Genomic DNA, 17,190 nt, shown 5'->3' on the forward strand with positions numbered 1-17,190 from the left:
AGGCCGGTAGGCCGCGGCGGAAGATAGGGAGAGGTGGATAGGTGACTAGGGGGGATTGTTCACAGCCCCCGTGTCACTATCCTCTCTAGAAGCCGGGTGAGTATGCAGGTTGGGGTGTGGCTGGTCGGGTGCCTAGGGGAGAGGGAAGGGGAGATTGGAGCTGGGACGGAGCCTCCAGCGCACGTCTGCTCTCTCTGGATGATGCCTGGTCTCTGGGATGATGCTCCTTCAGCCTCAGAGTAATGGAATCCTCCCCTGAGAGTAATATGGCTGGTCAGAGTGAGCCATCAAGAGGGGCTGGGGTTGCAACTGCTCTTAACACTGCAGCCCCTGTCTAAGGAGGTTTTTTCTTCAACCATTTTAAGCTTGAAACAAAGGTTTGATGCTTTAATCGAATCCGAGATTGGGACTAAGCGTAACAGGTGCCCGTCCATTGCTCAGGACCCTCTTGCTGAGGAACAATGAGCGAGAGATGATGAATTTCTCTCAAGGACCATGAAGAGGCTGAGGTCTCTTCTTAAGAACCTTGATGCTGAAGTATCAGGTTTGCAGGAAAGGTTGTTGGTGACAGAAGACCGGGCCACCGCTAGTAAAAGAACTGTAAGAAGAAGCAGTGGCCCGGCAAGAAGAACCGAAGAGGGGGACAAGACCCCCGAAGTCGGAAGAAGGGGCGACGGAAGACCAGGCCTCCGCTAGTAAAAGCTAAAGGAAGAAAGCGGAGGCCCGGCAAGAAGAACCGAAGAGAGGGACAAGACCCCCGAAGTTGGAAGAAGACCCCTGGGCGGCGGCGAAGAAGAAAGCCGGGCTCCTCCGCAGTCCGGCAAGAAGACCCCCCCAAGACGAAAGACCCCCGGAGCAGTGCAATAAATTATTTTCAAACCTTGTGTGTTGTGTTTTTTTTTTACATTTTTTTTTTCACAGGTGAATGGGTACGGGTACATTGTACCTCATACTCATTCACATAGGGTGGGGGGGGGGCAGTGTCCTGGGGCCCCCTTATTAAAGGGGGCTTCCGGATTCCGATAAGCCCCCCGCCCACAGACCCCGACAACCAACGGCCAGGGTTGTCGGGAAGAGGCCCTTGTCCTCATCAACATGGGGACTAGGTGCTTTGGGGTGAGGGGGGCTGCAGGGCGCCCCCCTTCCCCCAAAGCACCCACCCCCCATGTTGAGGGCACGCGGCCTGGTACGGCTCAGGAGGGAGCGCTCGCTCATCCCCACCCCCTTTCCTGACCCGCCGGGCTGCGTGCTCGGATAGGGGTCTGGTATGGATTTTGGGGGGACCCCACGCTGTTTTTTTTTTTTTTTTGGCGTAGGGGACTCCCCTTAAAACCCCTACCGAACCTAATGGCCTGGTATGCCTCTGGAGGGGGAACCCATGTATTTTTTTTTTATATATTTTTTTCGATTTAGATTTTTCGATTTAATTCGATTTATTTCAATTTGGATCCCCGCACCAGTGTGAACCCGGCCAGCGACGCTTGTCGCTTATCGGGAAAGGAAAATAAGCTCCCGATGTGAGCCAGATTGGCGCTGGCTCCCGCGACGGGGCTCGCAGGGTGTCAATCTTGCCGATTTAAAAGCGGCGAGATTGACACAATATCGCGGTCACCTACTGTAGGTCTCTTGGAAGCCTCTCTGACCAGTTTTCTCCTGGCTCTTTCATCCACTTTGGAGCGACATTCTGATCCGGGGGAGGGTCTGTGTTGTACCAAATACCTTCCTCTTCTTAATAGACTTCACTGTGCTTCTAGGCATTGATAAAGCCTTTGAATTTTTTTTTTTGCATCCATTTCCTGACTTGTGCCTGTCCACAACTTTATCCCGGAGATCTTTTGACAGTACCCTGTCACCCATAGTTGTTTTCTTCAGTTGCTCTACCAGGGACTGAAATGCTATAGGAAAGCTGTTCATACTGCGCTAATCAAAATTACCACAGCTGATCAGTTGAAAGTGAAATTACTTTTCTCTTTTGTTCATTGACGGACACAGCTCCAGTAATCTTGACCGTAGGGTTATTACGCCACCTTCAGGAGAGGACTAGGCAGAACATCTAATACATGTGAAAAACAGAACTTTACAGTTCCGCCTAGGGGGCAGTCCCTCTGGTAAAAACTCCTCAGCCTGCTTCCTGCAGCTCAGTTTTTTCTGCCTAGTGAAGGAAAAGGGCTGAGGCTCCCCGCAGGACCATCGGTCCTGGGAATTTTCTGGATATTTGCCTTTTGCACAAGATTTTAAGATCCTGTGATCTGCTATATACAGCCGGCTGGGTGACAGGCTGGATAATCTAGATCCTTGTAGTCTCCCCAGCCTGGCCATTGAGCGTGTGCAGACCCTAGCTTCGTGCTGGGTCGGGCCATGACATGCCCCTCGGGCTCCAGGGGTGGCCGGTGAGTGCAACGCTCTGGGACACACACATGACCGGACTACCGATGTCTCTGCCACAGTGTGCCGTGGCCAGCAGCAACCCCATACTGCTCGGGAGTGGATCTGTAATGGGATGTCCCCAGCTGCTCTGGATGGTAAGTACAGCTCTTCCTGCCCCGGTGGGATAGAGCAGCTGGGCATTCCCTGGGAGGTCGATTAGGGGGTCCCTCTCCTCCCTCTCTTCTCTCCCTGTCCCTATCCCCCGTGGGGGATTCTGCATGGCTGGGCTGTGTACCTGAGCCAGGGGTCCTCCGGGGGGCTCTGATCTTGGATTGGGGGCAGCGCTGGTTGTCTGTGCTCTCTCCGCTGGGTGCTGTCGTCACAGCGCTGTTCGGCCGCCATTATCTCTGTTCGTTCACTGTGTACAGTTGCTTGTCGGACATTTTCTGTGTCTCAGTGGAAAGCGTGGTTTTGGGCCATTTTCCTTGTGATTGTCCCTTATACAGGGTGGCTGGCGGCCATTTTGTTGTAGCTCGGCACGTTTTTTATCCTCGGCGCTGGTCCCTGTTGCTCAGAACAGTGTGTTTTTTTTGCTACGGACACCTGGGAGCTGATACTGGACACAGGCACCTGTAACAGAACGGTGCAGCACTCGGTCAGGGTGGTGAGTTCTGTGGTGGGGGCCCCTCAATCTGCAGCAGCTAGGAGGGTGGGATTGTGCACCTGTCAAACAGGGTGTGTCAGCATGGCTCCAGAAACTGGTGTTTATTCCCCAGAACTCCCTGCAATTGCAACCGGATCATCTGCAAACAGTGCAGTGCCTTTGGACGCTTTGTCGGCAGTCCTTGAAACGTTCGTTGCCAGGGTGGAGGCGGTGTGCAAGCACAAATTGCCAGGGTGGAGGCGGTGTGCAAGCACAAATGTGGTGAAAAGCGACCCCTGCCCCCGTCCTCCAGAAGCACTCAGACTCTGGCCCCGCAGCGACTGGCGGCCCCTGCTCTGATGTGTCGGAGGACGCTGACCAGGACATTGGACAGTGAGGATGATTCCCCGTCCGGGTCCGCGCAAGACAAAGTGCTAGTTGGAGCACTTATCACAGCTGTGCGTGATACCCTGAGAATTCAGGATACAGCAGGAGCCTCTGCTGAAGTAGCGGTCCCTTTTGGGTCCTGTAAGCCAGCCCATAGACCTAAGGTGTTTCCGTATCATCTGACTTATTTTGATAAGTTCATATACAAGGAATAGGGAAGCCCGCAGCGGACCTTCTCGGTCCCCAAAAGAATGGCGGTGCAATACCCCTTTGAGGAGAGCCTTCTTAAAAAATGGTCGGCTCCTCAGGTCGTGGACCCCCCAGTATCCAGGTTAAATAAAGTAACCACAATCACGGTAGAGGGGACTCCTGCATTTAAGGACCCTACCGACAGGAAGGCTAAGACAGTGACCCATTCCTTGTTTACGGTTGTGGGGTCAGCAATACGACCAGTACTGGCCACAGCACTAGTGTCACAGACACTTACTGAATGGGCAAAACTTTTGCACCATGAATTGGACAAGCAGCGGGCTACTCCTGTCTGCGTGGAATTAGATCAGGTAGTGCACGGTCTTAAGTACGTTTGTGACGTGGCCCTGGATACTCTTCCTTTGCTCTCCAGGGTTTCAGTGTTAGCAGTGGTGCTGCAGCGCCTGATTTGGCTAAAATGCTTCTAAAAAAATGCATCAAAAAAAAAAAAAAACCTTGACGGATCTACCCTTTCTTGGTGAGCGGCTATTTGGAGCCTCGTTGGATGACGTGTTAAGAATGTCACAGGTGGGAAGAGCACCTTGCTCCCACAGGCCAGGAAGAGTAAGGAGCCACTCCGCAGGCAAGGGCCCTCATTTTCCGCTCAAGAGAATTTTTCATCCGCCCGGGCTTCGGCTAAACTCTCCCAGTCCGACACTGAGACTACCGAGGGACAGTAGCGTCCTTGGACCCGCAAACCTAAAACGCCAGTGAGCAAAAATGCTTCCGCATGAAGGTTTGCCCCCGTCCGACACTCGGGTGGGGGGATCGAGAATGGAATCAGTTCGCTCAGTTGTCACTGCACTCCATCAGGGAGACTCCCTGGTGTCCTTGGACATCCAGGATGCGTACCTGCACATACCCATATGCCTCAGGCATCAGAGGTTTCTGCGATTTGCAGTAGGGGAAGCCCAATACCAGTTTTGTGGATCTCCCCTTTGGCTTGGCTTCAGCACCCCGAGTCTTTACCAAGGTATTGGCTACAATTTTGGTGTGTGGCGACAACACGAGATAGCAATCGTGGGTTACCTAGACGATCTCCTAAGAGCAGCTTCTGCCTCTGAATTAAAGGAGGATGTGGCGATCACCATGCAAACCCTGCAGGAATTTGGGTGGCTGTTGAACCTAAAGAAGTCGGTGCTTGTGCTGACTCAGCTCCTGGAGTAACTAGGCTTACTGCTGGACTCCGTGGAAGCTAGAGTGTTTCTCCCTTCAGACAAACTGCAGACTCTCAGCCGCAGTGAGGCTGTTGATGAACCGCAGGTGGTCATCGCTGCACTTCTGCATGCAAATCTTGGGCCTCATGGTGGCCTCCTTCGAGGTGGTAACATACGCCCAGTTTCACACCAGAGTCTTGCAGAAGGAGATATTGACAAAATGGGACAAATCTCCGTTATCCCTGGTTCAGTCAGGGACTCCCTGCTTTGGTGGCTGAAATCCTCAGCATTTCGGTCCGGGAAGTCGTTCCTACCTCTGCATTGGACAGTGATCACAACGGATGCATGTCAACCATCGAGGAGGAACAAGAAGCTTGGCTGCAGCATGGGAGGTCGCTCACATTCTTCGGTGGGAAGAGCGACATGTACCGGCCCTGTCGGCCATTTACATCCCGGGAGTAGAAAACTGGCAGGCAGACTATCTGAGTCGCCAGATGCTGGACCCAGGAGAATGGTCATTGCATCCAGAAGTGTTCAGGCATCTGTGCCTGTGGTGGGGCACACCAGATGTGGATCTCCTGGCCTTCCGGCTCAATGGGAAGGTGCCGAGGTTCGTGTCCAGGACAAGAGATCCTTGGGAGGACGCGTCAGATGCATTGGTGGCTCCATGGGCTCAGTACCAGCTGATCTACGCCTTTCCTCTGCTAAAACTGTTTCCACGTCTCCTCCGAAGAGTGGTGGTTGAGGGGATTCTAATGATACTGATTGCCCCAGATTGGCCTCGGAGTCGCTGGTACGCCAACCTAGTACGTCTGGATTCTCCATACTGCTTTACCATCGCTGGTTTTAACGGCATGGCTGTTGAGAGCCAGGTGCTAAGGAACCGAAACCTGTCTGACTCTGATTTCAACTACGTTGAGGGCACGGAAATCTATTTCTCGGAAGATATCCCATCGTACATGGAAGGCCTATATCTCCATGTGTGAGGAGATGGGGTGGCATCCGCGCACCTATTCCGTTTCCAGGGTCCTGCTGTTCCTACAGCGAGGAGTAGACCAAAAGCTGGCTTTAAGCACCATTAAGGGACAGATATCAGCCTTGGCTGTCTTTTTCCAAGGACCCCTGACGTCTCACTCTCTAGTGAGCACATTTGTACAAGGGGTCCGGCATGTAGTCCCTCCGATGCGTCCACCCTTGCCCCTGTGGGATCTGAACCTGGTGTTATCGGCACCTCAGTAACCGCCGTTTGAGAACATCAGGGAAATTCCCTCGACTTTCCCAGAAAGTGGTCTTAGTGGCCATTACATCGGCCAGGAGGGTTTCTGAACTGGCGGCCTTGTCTTGCAAGTAGCCCTATCTTGTTATCCACAAGGTTAAGGTGGTGTTGCGTCTGCAACCTTCTTTTCTACCGAAAGTGGTTTCGGCTTTTCACATCAATGAAGACATTGTGTTACCATCTCTGTGTTCTAAACCGACACATCCTAAGGAAGTGGCCCTCCATTTCCTGGATGTGGTCCGGGCTCTAATGGTATATCTGTCTGCCACGGCTTCCTTCTAGAAGTCAGACTCTGTTCGTTTCGGTAGCTGGTCCAAAAAAAGGGATGGCGGTCTCGTTGGCCACCGTTTCCAGGTGGATCAGACAGATTGTGGTCCAGGCTTGCACCTTGAAGGGGTGCAATTTTGAAGCGTGACATGTTGGGTATCTATTTACTCGGCGTATCTTCCTCTTTCATATTATGCAAAAAATTGGGCTAACTTTACTGTTTTTTTTTGTTTTTTTTTTGCATGAAACTGTTTTTTTCTGAAAAAAAACCTGTTCGAAAAATTGCTGCGCAAATACCGTGCGAGATAAAAAGTTGCAATGACCGCCATTGTATTCTCTAGGGTCTTTGCTAAAAAAATATATATATATAATGTTTGGGGATTCTATGTAATTTTCTAGCAAAAAAAATTATGAATTTTACATATAGGAGAGAAATGTCAGAATTGGCCTGGATGCGAAGTGGTTAATGGAGCTGTGTCAGTGAGTGAACAAAAGAGAAAATAGGATTTTTGTACTCCCTGTAAAAATCCTTTTCTCTGAAGTTCATTGACAGACACAACACCCCCCCCCCCCCCCCCCCCGCTAATGGTTTACGTTATACTGCTTGTTACTGAGCTGCAGTAAGCAGGCTGAGGGTTTATTACCAGAGGGACAACCCCCTGGGCGGAACTGTAAAGTTCTGTTTTTCACATGTATTACATGTTCTGCCTAGTCCTCTCCTGAAGGTGTCGTAATAAACCTAAGGTCAAGATTATGGGAGCTGTGTCCAGGTTCGCTAGACCTGATTACATTTACAAGTTATTTTTAGGAAAGGGGGTGATCCTTTTTTCCAACTCAGTGATTTTGTTTTTGACATCTTGGTGTTCTATCCTTTTTAACCACTTCAGCCAATGAAGACTTGGCTGCTCAATGACCAGAGCACTTTTTACAATTTGTCACTGCGCTGATTTAACTGGTAATTGCGCTGTCATGCATTGCTGTACCCAAATGAAATTTGCATGCTTATTTTTTCCCCCCACAAATAGAGCTTTCTTTTGATGGTATTTGATTTCCACTGCAATTTTTATTTTTGGCGATTTATAAATCGGAAAAGACTGAAAAGTTTGGAAAAAATTATATATTTATTACTTTTTATTAACAAAATCCAATAAACTCAATTTTAGTCATACATTTAGGCCAAAATGTTTTCAGCCACATGTCTTTGGTAAAAAAAAAAATGTCAAGCGTATATAGTTATTGGTTTGCGCAAAAGTTATAGCGTCTACAAACTAGGTACTACATTTCCTGGAATTTACGCAACTCATTCCTTGAGGTGCTAAAATGGCAGGGCAGTACAAACCCCCCCCCCCCCAAATGACTCCATTTTGGAAAGTAGACACCCCAAGGAAATAGCAGAGAGGCATGTTGAGTATGGGAATACCACATGTGGGACATTTTGGGAACCTAACTGCGTACAGGACCCGATAACCAATCGCTGCCTTCAGAACTTCTAAGGGTGTCAATTTTTGATTCCACTCCTCACTGCCTACCACAGTTTCAGAGGCCACGGAATGCCCAGATAGCACAACCCCCCCCCCCCCATGACCCCATTTTGGAAAGTAGACACCCCAAGTTATTTGCCGAGAAGGCTGTTGAGTATTTTGCAGATCTCGCTTTTTGTCACAAAGTGTTGAAAATTGAAAAAAGAAAAAAAAATACATTTATTTTTCTTAATTTTCCAAAACAAATGAGAGCTGCAAAATACTCACTGTGCCTCTTGGCAAATACCTTGGGGTGTCTACTTTCCAAAATGGGGTCATGGGAGGGGGGGTTGTGTGCTATCTTTACATTTTATCTTTCATTTGAACAAAACAGGACATTTATAGAGTACTCCGATAACTGTTACACATAAATGGTTTTTGGAAAAATAAAGGTGTCTTGCATGAGAAAATTGTTCTCACTTGTACAAAAGTCTGTACAAGATATGTGTCTGGGCCATTTATTCCCTTCGGAGCTGTCCACATTGCTTTGTTAAACCATAACGAAGACCAAGGTTATTATGTTTTGCAATCCGCTTGCATGGTTCTCAGGCTTTCCAAGGGAAGCGAGGACATCCAGGCTACAACGTAACGGTCCCCTGTGGTCCTGTCTGGAGAATGTCTGAGAACTTAGTGATGAAGGGCCTGTTGTACAGTAGGTCTACATGTGTTTATAGAATATATGAAAAAAAGGCCATGGGGGTACCTCATCCTGAATAACATTTACATAAAAAAGACCAACATGACAGACTATAGCGGCACCCATGAGGAATGTACATAAAAATACTTTAACCTCCTCGCGCCCGCCCTATAGCCGAATGACGGCCGTAGAGCAGGCGCGTTCGTCCGGGCGGTCGTCCCTGGACGGCTTGATGTTTACTTCCGCAATGCGCGCCGCCGCGGGCGCGCATCGCGGAAGTTCTGTGTTCGCCGTGTCCCCCGGGGACAGGCAAACACAGATCGCTGTAAACGGCCAATCACAGCGGCCGTTTACAGCGTGATCGGCGTGTCCAATGGGAGATGATCTCATATGTAAACATATGAGATCATCTCGCAGCGCCGCTCTCCTTCCTCGCACAGACAGTGCGAGAGGGGAGAGATGAACGGCTGCAGCGGCAGCCGTTCTGATTGTGGAAAAAAAATAAATGAAAAAAATGAAATAAAAAGTACCATCCTCCCCCAGCAGTGCCATCCGCCCCCAGCAGTGCCATCTGCCCCAGTGCCATCCACCCCAGTGCTACCTGCCCCCAGTGCCATCCACCCCAGTGCTACCTGCCCCCAGTGCCATCCACCCCAGTGCTACCTGCCCCCAGTGCCATCCACCCCAGTGCTACCTGCCCCCAGTGCCATCCACCCCAGTGCTACCTGCCCCCAGTGCCATCCACCCCAGTGCTACCTGCCCCCAGTGCCACCTGCCGTCAGTGCCACCTGCCCCCAGTGCCACCTGCCGTCAGTGCCACCTGCCGTCAGTGCCACGTGTCATCAGTGCCACATAGTGCCATCTGTCATCAGTGCCACGTATCAGTGCCATTTGTCATCAGTGCCACCTGTCAGTGTCACGTGCCATCTGTTGTCAGTGTCACGTGTCATCAATGCCACTTATCAGTGCCATCTGTCATCAGTGTCACGCGTCATCGGTGCCATGTATTAGTGCCATCTGTCATCGGTGGCACATATTAGTGCCACGTATTAGTGCCATCTGTCATCGGTGCCACGTGTCATCAGTGCCACGTATTAGTGCCACGTGTCATCAGTGCCACGTATAAGTGCCACGCGTCATCAGTGCCACATATTAGTGCCATCTGTCATCAGTGCCACATATTAGTGCCATCTGTCATCAGTGCCACCTGTCATCATTGCCACGTATCAGTGCCATCTGTCATCAGTGTCACGTGTCATTGTCCTGGTGCTTCAAAAGTGTAATAAATAGTCAACAAGTTAGATGTGTAACTTATGTTCCTAGAACACATGATGGCGCTACCTGCATGTTGGGCCTCTCTATGTGGCCAGGCTGTGAAAAAGTCCCACACATGTGGTATTGTAATACTCAGGAGGAGTAGCAGAATTTTTTGGGGGGTGTCATTTGTGGTATACACATGCCACGTGAGAGAAATAACCTATTACAATGACAATTTTGTGGAGAAAAAAAAAATAATGAAAAATCTTAATTTTGCAAAGAATTGTGGGAAAAAAATGACAACATCAAAAAGCTCACTATACCTCTTACTAAATACCTTGGAATGTCTACTTTCCAAAAAGGGGTCATTTGGGGGGTATTTGTACTTTCCTGGCTTGTTCGGGTCACAAGAAGCGAGATAGGCCACCAGTACATCAGATGTGATCAATTTTGTGTGATTCGCACCACAGCTTGTAGACTCTCTAACTTTCACAAAGACCAAATAATATCCACTAATTTGGGTTATTTTTACCAAAGACATGTAGCAGTATAAATTGTGACCAAAATTTATGAAGAAAAATTAATAATTTGCATAATTCTGTCACAGAAACAAAGAAATATGCGTTTTTTTCAAAATTTTCGGTCTTTTTTCATTTATAGCGCAAAAAATAAAAACCCCAGAGGTGATCAAATACCACCAAAAGAAAGCTCTATTTGTGGGAAAAAAAGGACAAAAAATTCATTTGGGTACAGTGTTGCATGACTGAGTAATTGTCATTCAAATTGTGAGAGCACCGAAAGCTGAAAATTGGTCTGGGCAGGAAGGTGTTTAAGTGCCCTGTAAGCAAGTGGTTAATAATTTTTTGAACAAAAAGAAGAAAACGTATACAAAATATTTTGAAATCGAGACAGATATTCTTCACAGATTTGATAGTCAGAATTACACTTCATGTCAAAAGAAATCGGTTGACAGGTTTCGCAAGTAGCTTCTTCAGAACCATATATCTATTGACTTATGACCAAAGAACCTTAAAATTAGAGACATAGGAGAAAGATGTCAATAAGCATATGTTCTATACAAGTACCAGAATACACATTATTCTGTAAATACATACATCTTCATTATATTGATATTCATGTATAAATATATATCTAGTCAAAACGAACAACAAAACTTGTTTCCAGCCCCATAAAGACCAGGAAAGCCTGGTAATCAGAAGCGGTGTATACCCCCAAAGATGGAAAATTGAGAAATGGATGGTGTTCTAGGGATACAGGGCTTTAGATTTGAGTTGCCCCTGTATATTTATCTATTAATAAAAAAACAGGTTTGGATCACATCCGATGTACCATCAGGTATGTGAAAAGGGTCACAGTGTGACTACAATAAAGTCAGAGTGGAAATAGAATTAATGATGACAGCAAATACTTAACCGATAGGTCAAAGGTAAGGCCGCTAGATATCTCAGGTGCTGAGTACCATACTAATATCCAAATAGAAGACCTAAAATTTAAGATCGGGTCCCTTTAATTATTTCATTAGAAAATTAACAACTAGGAGAGCAAAACAGACCCAAAACCACAAAACAATGTTGATTAAAGACCCATAAGCAGCTATCAGATCCGTAGATCTCTCCCACAATGCTGGAGATGATACTAAGGATTGCTACACAGGGATACAGATAATGGTAAACCTATAATTTTTCCATACAGATATAACTTATATAGAATCCAATCAAGTAGACAGCCACTGAGAAAGAAAATAGATAATACCAATCATAATATGCATGAGCAGGCTTCTACAAGACCAACACAATAACATCTGTCTAAACAACAATAGACATAGCTAACTGGCTTTTACCTTATCAGCTCACCCACTTTACACATACACCGCTCTTTGATGCAGTGAGTGATTCAGTGAGCACTGTATAAATAGGGCCCATGGCACCAAAACCGCCAGGGAGCCCATTATCATAATAGACATCAGCTGGAGCCTGTTACCGCTTCCATAGATATGAAGCCGTTCAAGCCAGCGTCATTATGTGATCACTGGCCGAGACATCAGACCAGGACAAAGCCCTGCACATGCGCAGAGGGACGCCAATGAAGCCAGCATCGTATTACAATGCTCAGCAGTATGTCAGACCGAAACAAAACCCTGCGCATCCGCAGATGGGACTTGTTCATCCCGCAATGCGAGCTAAGGCAACATATAGTTTGGCCACAAATCTAAATCAGCAGCAAAAATGAATGACTATAGATAAATAAATACAAACCAAACTTGTGTATAAACTCATTGTCCACCTGATGCAGAGTATAGGCCAACCTCAAACATAATGGAACGGAAGTAAGGTTATCCCCTCAACGCCGCCACCAAGGATAGGTGAGAGGCAAAAGAATTTGCCTTCCAACCCTCTGATGATTTCCAAGCCAGATGGGACCCCCTCTACCCTTGCATAACGATTCCAAGTCCTGCACATCCAACATCGTTATGCCATCTTTGAATTCCAAAAGTACATGGTCTAAAATGCCTTTAAGAACTTTTTTCATATCTGATATGAAAGTTCACAAATGAACTATATCTGAAACTTTTTTTACTAATATATGAAGCAACACTAATTATGAATGTATTATTTTTGTAAGTATTTGTGTGAAAATAAATCGGTTTGATTTAAGCTGACTCAGACATAATTAAGAAATTTGTCGCACAATCATCATTTCAAAGCTTTTGCAATATTAAGCTACTTTTACAGTATGACAGAGTTCATTGTAATGCATGAACTGCAAGATCTGCTCGTATCGTGTCCTGGTGAAGGAGGCAGAGAACATGGGCATATGGTGAATTGAGTCAGTGGACTAATATGACCGCAACTTTTTTTTTTTTTTTTTTTTTAACTATGCCCATGAGGCGGCGTAGGCCAAGGAAGGTCTTAAATTCAGAGACCGTAATAGGTCTCCAATCTCTGGTAAGGGCCAACTGGGGATTAGCGGCGATGAATTGACCAGGCAAGCAGAACAAAACTCTGGATAGCTGCACACTGGAAAAAGACTTGAAATCCCGTGTTTTATTGAAACCACGTGGGTCACATCAAATCAAAATTAAATACCGTATTTTCCGGACTATAAGGCGCACCGGATTATAAGGCGCACTAGCAAATGGCTGCCTGCTAATGGGATATTTCCATATATAAGGCGCACCGGACTATAAGGCGCACTGGATTATAAGGCGCATTTAATGAAACAAAACTCTGAACTCAAAACTTTGGTAATCCCACGAAGCTGCACTGCTTGGATTGGGCATTACGGCCATCTTAGTCAGGAGGTGTGTGCATTCATTCGTTCATTTTCTACGGTCTACCCGCTGCCCCAAAAATGGCTCCTTTTAAGAGACATGCTTACGAAGCGGATTTCAAACTCATCGCTATCAGTCACGCAGTAGAACATCCTGAGAGAGGTTTACGGTACGTCGGTTTACGGTAAGAGACCGGGTGGCTTTTTCCACAAATCTCCATCCCTATTGATCTGTGACTCCATGCGCGCCCATCTGACAGATACTGTCAAAGCCCAAGTGAAGAAAACTTATTCGGTGCTTGCCATCATTCCGGGTGCATTAACCAAAGAACTCCAGCGATGTCAACAGGTCATATATAAGGCGCACTGCATTATAAGGCGCACGTCGATTTTGTGAGAAAATTTAGGGCTTTTAAGTGCGCCTTATAGTCTGAAAAATACGGTAATCCACAGCAAGAAAATAACAGGGTACAGGGAAATGCTGATGAGTTTCGCACTGTGATCAGTGCTTACTCATAGCTTATAATTATTAATTATCTGACAACAAGTCTAGCGATCTTCCATGAAAAACGGCAAATAAAAATCAAGTGACGTAAAGTCAACTGTTTTCACCTGAACTCCAGGTTGGCCAGTGAATGGGGGAAGTACGAGTGCTGCAGAAGTGATGGGCTCCCAATTCAGATTGGCGAATGCAGCAGGAAGAGCTCAATGGGCCTGTGTTTGTCTTTTTGGTGGCTGCGGGACTCTACTTGAGCTTACCAGCTTGAACTGCTCTTAAGGGACTCGCCATATCACCAAGTGTTAGTGCAGTGCTGGATGTACGACCAGGATTTATTAAGCTGATGATGCTTGCCAGTTCACCAGAAGGATGAGCGGCACTAGTACTGGCTCTCTGCTCCATACGAGAGCCCTGCAGTTCTTGCACCTCAACAGCAGAACAGGGTCGGGTACGCCTGACCTTGGCAGGGACCACTACTCCGTCACCAGCTATCTGTAGGGGTGCCGCTGCTGTCTACAGTTTAATATTCTGAGCCTGAATCTGACATATGGGTGACTTCCTCTTCACTCTCATTTGTCTGGCTCAGAAATGTGTAGGCCTCTTCACTAGTACCTCTAAATTTACTGGTACACTAGTGTGACACACAGTAAAAAAGTGCACCTGACTGTCAGCTACTGCTTCAAATGCTACCAAAAAAACGTAGCATTCGCAGGGATCCGGCCTGACTGCAAACGCTGTAGTTATGTGTTTAGTGTTTTGTAAGTGACAGAGATTGATACTGCACTTGGGTGAAGGGGCTAAACGCAGGGGATAATGTGTCTGGGCTGATCCCGCTGTGTTATTGTGAACCCTAAACTATTGGATGCTAATATAGTTCTGATCAGATCCAAGATATCAATCTGTTCAGACACTATACTACTACTAAGGAAGGTGTATGGTGCGTGCATGGGTGTTAGCGCTACTGGCACTAATCTGACACTGCCTAGGGCAATGCAGACCCTAACTGATTTCATTAGGTAATATACGGTGGGTGCCCTGATGCTATAAAAAATAACCAGCATCACGCGTGGCACTACTACGGTGATCACTGGTGACGGGTTGATCAAGGGCTTAAACCTTTGTTGGGGGGGGGTCCCTAGACCTATCTGGGCCTACTACTAAGTACTCTGATTATTGGACAGGGAGTGAAGGAGTAAACCTGGGGGGGGGGGGGTGACAAGTGTACCTATAAGTGCTGGTGTTAGTGTAGTGTTGATGCAACTTACTGTGAGATTTTTTCTCTCCTCTCAGGAATGGAAAAGAGTTCCACAAGGGGAGATGACTACTTCCCCTGCCTGTGTTTACACTTACAGGCAGGGGAAGGATTTCATTTGCCAGAAACTATGACCAGATCCAGGCCAGAAATCGTTGGCCTGGAGACTGGTTTTGAAGTGAATCCAATCGTCGCTGCACCGTACAGCTACGACGCTTCGCCCAGCCGAGCCAACGCGCCGCAGTATAACCGCGGTGGCTGGTCCGCAACTTCTTTTATATTTGCAAACAAAACAATAAGGAGTCAGGTTAATAAAACAGCAATATCAGAACTGATTTACTCATACAGTTTGTACAGTGGAACCTCTGATTGGGTGTAACGCGGTTAACAAGCGGTTTGCAATACGAGCAATTTTTTTTTTTTTAAATCTGACTCTGGTTTGCGAGTGTTGTCTCTCAATACGAGCAGGTTTCAAGTCTCTGCGGTATGCAGTACTGCATTTGGCCAGAGGTACGGGAGGGCCGGTGACACTTGGAGCCGTTGGAAATACTCCGTTCCCGAGTGTTTCGAGTCTTTTTGAGGACATTCAAGCTGTCTGAGTATTTGAGTCTCTGGCGCCCCCACCTCTGGCCACATGTGGTATTGCACGGAATAGAAGGCAATGTGGAACAAATTTATCTTTGTTTCCATTGACTTTGATATCGCTTTAATATGTGAGTGCTTTGGATTACAAGCATTCTCCTGGAATGGATTATGCTCTTAATCTAAGGTTCCACTGTAGTGTAAATAGATTTGCAAAACAATGGGATAAAGGAACATTCCTGAACTTTTGTTTTATCTCAGGGTTACTGTGTGTGATTGCATCAATGCAGTGCATGTTATCTCGGCTTGCAAAGCTTGGACTCATTGAATGAGTTTGCCAAAAATGTAAATATTGCAGAATATACACGCTCATGCTACATAACTAAGCTCCATTTCATGCTGAATAAACTAAATGAGTATATCTTAAACAGAAAGCTATCTTCAGATAGATTTTTACTCCAAAAGGATTTTTATTAAAATCCGATTTAAAAAGAAAAAAAAAAAGCTTTTTATTTTTTTGAAATCATTGATTTTTATCCATCCTGATGTCAGCATAAGTAGCGATAGGTGTAAGGTCCAAAAAAAATAAAATACAATTGTCAGTTTTTTTTAAATTTTAGATTACCCTGAAATAGTCTCTATTTTTTTTTTTTGCAGGAAGTTGGAGGCAATGGAATCGACTGGCAAATGTATTTGATGTTGACTGGAAATTTCTTGAAGTAGCAAGAATGTGCATTAACCTTGACATCCCTACTTGGTGGATTTCATATGGACTAAACGCTATCGTGTTAACGTTTAACAAATAGGGGCTGATTAAGTTTGAGTTGAGCTTATTCCCCGGTTCACACTGTACACCGCATGTGAATCGCACAGGAACTGCACAACATTCTTGTGCAATTCAGTGCGGTGCAATTTGAGCCCATTCATTTTGAATGTTTAAGTTTTGTCATGTTATTAAAATTGTTACATATAGAAACCAGCCAGATTCCAACATTTTTGTTTTCTTTTTTTCAGTGAAAGTATGAAAATTGTGAAACGAATAAAAATGGTTGCTCTGGCGATAAAATACTTGCGAGGTCATTGTGTTAAGTTGTTATGCAGGTACACTTAATGTGTTACCCCAGCATTTCATATTACTCAGGGGTCAGGGGTATTCTTGGATATTTTTTTGCACTATACACAAAAAAGAGCGAAATTTTGAAGAAAAAAAAAAAAAATCTTTTACTTTTTGCTAGAATATCCCCAAAAATGTTTTTTCATCAGTTTAAGCCAATATAAATTCTTCTACATATTTTTGGTAAAAAAAATCACAATAGGCGTATATTGATTGGTTTGCGCAAAAGTTATAGTGTCTAGAAACTATGAGAAAGATTTATGGCATTTTTATTAATACTATTTCTCTTATATTCACCGACCGACACAGCTCCTCTCTGTAACAAAATGGGTAGTTAGCCCTATCACAATCAAATAAGAACACAGTGCTATAAGAAGCTAGGAGGGTGCTGCTCACCCCAAGTAGATACAAATAGAACTAGTTCCCCCACAAGCGGGGTTTTTAGGCAGCAAGAGACAGTAATAGAAGCCAATAGAAGTAGTATAAAAGGTATTTTAATAATAATAATTGGTAAAAACAAACATGAGCTTCACCTGAACACTTGGATAACAGACAAAATCATGTATATAAAGTACATATAATGTCACATGGAAGTAAAATAACAGACACAACTATGTTACACTGTATGAGTAGATAACAGTGAGAGCATAAAGCTAACGCGTTTCGACCCCAGAGGGGGTCTTCTTCAGAGA

At 46.0% G+C, this 17,190-nt stretch overlaps 1 protein-coding gene across 2 annotated transcripts in view; it reads left to right on the top strand.

Moving 5' to 3' along the window:
- TDRD15 (tudor domain containing 15) overlaps positions 1–16,363 on the top strand; it is a 59,013-nt gene extending 42,650 nt beyond the window's left edge. For both annotated transcript variants that reach the window (XM_077488852.1, XM_077488854.1), the window contains exon 2: positions 16,042–16,363. Coding sequence is in view for 1 of the 2 variants with exons in the window: in XM_077488854.1 (XP_077344980.1) it covers positions 16,042–16,081 (40 nt within the window). In the remaining variant the exon portion in view is untranslated. The remainder of the gene's footprint in view (positions 1–16,041) is intronic.
- The last annotated feature ends 827 nt before the right edge of the window (positions 16,364–17,190 follow it).

The sequence above is a fragment of the Lithobates pipiens genome, unplaced genomic scaffold (assembly GCF_037356315.1).
Source record: "Lithobates pipiens isolate NorthernLeopardFrog02 unplaced genomic scaffold, aLitPip1_a1.2 Scaffold_18, whole genome shotgun sequence".
NCBI classification, from domain to species: domain Eukaryota; kingdom Metazoa; phylum Chordata; class Amphibia; order Anura; family Ranidae; genus Lithobates; species Lithobates pipiens.